General features: G+C 67.7%; 1 gene segment (V, D, J or C); it reads left to right on the top strand.

Moving 5' to 3' along the window:
• Positions 1 to 4,177, top strand: LOC118714882. The segment is given in 6 exon segments: positions 1 to 304; positions 424 to 765; positions 850 to 1,170; positions 1,266 to 1,595; positions 3,852 to 3,985; positions 4,070 to 4,177. Coding segments are annotated over 6 exon segments (1,533 nt in total).
• The last annotated feature ends 492 nt before the right edge of the window (positions 4,178 to 4,669 follow it).

The following is a 4,669-nucleotide window of genomic DNA, read 5'->3' as shown; positions in this document are numbered from 1 at the left end:
GAGACCATGAAGAACCCAGATGTCTTCCCCTTGGCCCCCTGCTCCAAAGACCCCACCGAGGGCGCCGCCTCCGTGACGCTGGGCTGCCTGGTCAGGGACTACTTCCCAGGGCCGGTCACCGTGACCTGGGACACAGGGTCCCTGACAAAGAGTGTCATGACCCTGCCCGTCGCCTTCAGCCTGAACTCCAGCCTCTACATCACCAGCAGCCACGTGACCGTCTCTGGCGAGGGGGATGAACAGCGGTTCACCTGCCGTGTGGAGCACCCCGGGTCCGCGCCAGTCAACGTGACCGTATCCCCAGGTAGGCCCAGGCCCGCGGGCAGCGAGGGTCAGCATGGGAGGAGGGTGGCGGAGGGGCTGTCTGAGCGCCGGGGACTCTGGGCCCGGAGGGGGCTCAGAGGCTCAAAAACGCCTCCATAGGGCCATCGCCTCTGTCCTCAGCATGCAAGGCGAACGTCACTCTGCCCAAGGTGAGGATCTTCCACTCGTCCTGCGACCCCAGAGGCAACCCCCTCACCCCCATGCAGCTGCTGTGCCTCATCCCCGGCTTCGCCCCGGGCGACCTCAAGGTCACCTGGCTGGTGGACGGACAGCCCGGGAACCAGCACTGGGTCATCAGCTCCGCCAGCTGGGAGGGCGTGCCGGCCTCCACCTTCAGCGAGCTCTACATCAGCCAGGGCGAGTGGCTGTCCCGGAAAACCTACACCTGCCAGGTCAGCCTGCATGGCTGCAAGGTTAAGGCTGAAGCCAGCGCCTGCCTAGGTACAGCCCTCCCCGCGCCCACACCCGCCTCCCAGGGCCGGTGGGGCCGGGCGCGGCCTCACACAGCCCCTCCGCACCCACCAGAGCCGGAGCCCCGAGGTGTGAGCGTCTACGTGATCCCGCCCAGCCCCCTGGACCTGTACGTGCACAAGTCGCCCAAGGTCACCTGCCTGGTGGTGGACCTGGCCAGCCTGGAGAAGATGAGCCTGGAGTGGTCCCGGGAGGGCAGAGGCCTTCTGGCCCAGGCCACCCAGAACGCCAAGCGCCACTTCAACATGACCTACTCCGTCACCTCCACCCTGCCCGTGGACGCGGGCGACTGGGTCGAGGGCGAGACCTACCAGTGCAAACTGAGCCACCCGGACCTGCCCCAGCCCATCGTGCGCACCATCGCCAAGGCCCCAGGTGAGCGGGGGGGGGAGGGGGGGAGAGACAGGGGAGGCGGGCGGGCCCCCGCCGGAGCCGGAGCCAGAGCCGGCTGACCCCACGCCCACCCACAGGCAAGCGTGCTGCCCCCGAGGTCTTCGTGTTCCCGCCGCCCGAGGAGCAGGGGGCCCAGGACACGCTCACCCTCACCTGCCTGATCCAGGGCTTCTCCCCTGCCGACATCTCGGTGCAGTGGCTGCAGGACGAGGCCCTGATCACCAGAGACCAACACGTCACCACGCGGCCCCTCAGGAACCCGGGGGCCAGCCCCACCTTCTTCGTCTTCAGCCGCCTGGAGGTCAAACGGGCCGAGTGGGAGAAGAAGAGCAAATTCACCTGCCGAGTGACTCACGAGGCTCTGGGCAGCTCACGGACCCGCGAGCATTCGGTGTCCAAAGGCTCTGGTAACTAAGGCCTGCCTCCCGCCCGCCCCCTCCAGGGCGCCCTGCTGTCAATAAACTCAGTGCCAGCTCAGAGCCAGTGCGCTCGTTCTTGGGGGGTGGGCGGAGGGACAGGGTGTCTGGCACAGAGAAAAGGACTCCGAGAGGGGCTCTGTCCACCATCCTCCCGCCAACCCCCACGCATCCTGCCCACTCCAAGGGGCCTGGGAACCAGAGGGCAGCCCGGGGAGGGCCATGGGACTCGGCTCCGCCCACAGCCCCTACCTCTCCGGAGGCCCTGGGGGCCCTGGTCTCCACCCCGGCTCCTGCTGGCCCCTCTGGACAGACAAGCTCCCCCAGGCCCAGCTGCACACACAGGCCCTCTGGGTGGAGGGACGGGCTGATTGCGATGCCCAATCAGGTGCCCACACGCAGGGAACCAGGCTGCCCCCTGTCCCCCGTCAGCCCTACTGCCATCCGAGCACCATGGGCAGGGGCAGGCCCAACCCCGCGTGGCCCAGGGCTGAGCCCGGCACCCTGACCCTCACCTCATCCACCCTGACTGTCCCGGGGAGAGGCCGGCCTCACAAGCACACCCCGTGGGCCTCACACGCAGTCACACCTGCCGTGCCGGCCCAACAGCGCCACCCACCGCCAGCCCCCGTGCCCCGTGTGGGCAAACGCTTCACACGTGCGCTCCTGGCGGCCTCCCCTGGCCTATCCCTAACCAGGCCACCCTGAACCTTTGCTCCCCATCATGCCTGGGCCACGGAACCCAACATGGACATGGAGAGGACCCCCCTGGCTGGGAGCCCAGCAGACCTCCCCCAAACCCTCCCTGCCAGCATCCACAGACAAACAGATACAGACATGGACACAAGCACAGGACACAGACACACACACACAGACACCTACATACAGAGATACACATAGATGCAATGCACAGACACAAACTGGCATGCTAACACAGAGAGGCACACGTGAACACACATGGATGCATACACTGACACGTATAGACACACTGACACACATGGGGCACACATACACTCGGGAAGTGGGCTCTGTCCCACAGCCCACAGCAGCCTGCTTGCCCCATCCCAGGGCCTGAAGACTGTAGGGATCAGAGTCAGGGACCAAGCACACCCCTACCAGCAAGTCTAACTGCTCAGACCCCCCACTCCATCCTGTGCACACACACACACACTCACATATGCACACACGCATGTGCGCCCTAGCTAGCAGCACCCATGAGCACTGAAAGCAGAAGAACGCCCAAGGAGGGCACGTGGGCACGCCTCACTCCCCAAGGCAGGAGGCCGAGGGACAGCAGTGGCCCATGAGCCGGGGCAGCTCAGCCAGCGTGGCCAGGCCAGCACCACGGAGCGACGGCCCAGGCTGTGGGCTCAGACCCCCCAGTGGGCTCAGGGCGGCGAGCTGAGTGCAGTTTAGAGTCTCTGGGCCACAAGCAAGAAGCTGAGTGAGCACGGGGCTGGGTGGGCACCATCCTCCCGGTGGGGGCAGAACAGGAGCTGAGGTGAGGGCCACTGGTCTGGGGAGGGAGACCAGGGGTCCGGACGCAGCCTGAGAGTGGAGGGAGAGAAAAGGCGCTACTGAGGTGGGGCAGTGGGCAGCGGGCAGTGGGCAGCGGGCAGTGGGCAGCGGGCAGCGGTCCTCCCACTGGCCACCCTGGGCTGGGCCAGGCAAGGCCTCAGACCCCAGACCCCCAGGTGGGCCAGCTGCTCTGGGAAGAGGCCATGAGGCTGAACAGGGACTGCCTGAACCCCAGGCTGCAGGGCCCTGTGCTGCCCACACCCAGGCTGGGGGCTGACTGACCCCACACCCAGGCTGGGGGCTGACTGACCCCACACCCAGGCCGGGGGCTGACTGACCCCACACCCAGGCTGGGGCTGACTAACCCCACACCCAGGCTGGGGGCTGACTGACCCCACACCCAGGCTGGAGCTGACTGACCCCACACCCAGGCTGGAGCTGACTGACCCCACACCCAGGCTGGAGCTGACTGACCCCACACCCAGGCTGGAGCTGACTGACCCCACACCCAGGCTGGGGCTGACTGACCCCACACCCAGGCTGGGGCTGACTGACCCCACACCCAGGCTGGGGCTGACTGACCCCACACCCAGGCTGGGGCTGACTGACCCCACACCCAGGCTGGGGCTGACTGACCCCACACCCAGGCCGGAGGCTGACTGACCCCACACCCAGGCTGGGGCTGACTGACCCCACACCCAGGCTGGGCTGACCCACCTGCGCCCGCAGAGCTGGACCTGCAGGACGTGTGCCTGGGGGCGGCCGAGGCGGAGGAGCTGGATGGGCTGTGGCACAGCCTCTTCGTCTTCATCGCGCTCTTCCTGCTCAGCGTGACCTATGGCGCCTCCGTCACCCTCTTCAAGGTGGGCCCGCCCCCAGGGCCGGGAGGCAGGAGACAGGAGGTGACAGACGGGCAGGGCCCTCACTCTTGCACGCCCACCTCGCAGGTGCAGTGGGTCTTGGGCGCCGTCCTGCAGGGGCCGCCCCAGGCCGCCCATGACTACGAGAACATCGAGGACACCGCGTGGCTGGCAGTCCGGGCACGAAGCAGCTGAGCGGCCTCGCTACCCTCCTCCCCAGCCCGAGCGTCCTGAGGCCGCGCCCTGCCCGGGCTGATGGGAGCAGACGCACCTCCAAGGGGCCCAGGTCCGGGATCCATCCACAGCTCACGGGCATCCGGAAGGTTCCAGCTCAGGCCCAAGGCCCAGGCACCCAGGGCACCTGCCAATCACGGCCCCACTCCCACCCCATCTGCCCTCCCCGCATGGCCTGGGCTGCACCCATGGGGGCAGACACTCTGGGCCCCCCGAGGTCAGGCCGCTCCCATCCTTACCGGACAGCTCCTGCACCACAGTACGGCCTAGAGCACGGCCTGCCTTCCGCCCCAAGTCCAGAGCCCAACCAGCCCGGTCCAGGGTCCAAGCCCAACACCCCAGGTCCAAAGAGCCAAGCCCAGGACTCAGAGTCCAGCCCAGCCCGAGGTCTCCCTCCCCGACCTCCCTCCCAGGTCTGGAGGCCCTGCCCCTGGGGCCTGGGCCCTCTGCTCG

The sequence above is a fragment of the Pipistrellus kuhlii genome, unplaced genomic scaffold (assembly GCF_014108245.1).
Source record: "Pipistrellus kuhlii isolate mPipKuh1 unplaced genomic scaffold, mPipKuh1.p scaffold_m20_p_107, whole genome shotgun sequence".
Taxonomy (NCBI): domain Eukaryota; kingdom Metazoa; phylum Chordata; class Mammalia; order Chiroptera; family Vespertilionidae; genus Pipistrellus; species Pipistrellus kuhlii.
The sequence above is the reverse complement of the archived record's forward strand: the minus strand, read 5'-3'. Positions and strand labels throughout refer to the sequence as shown.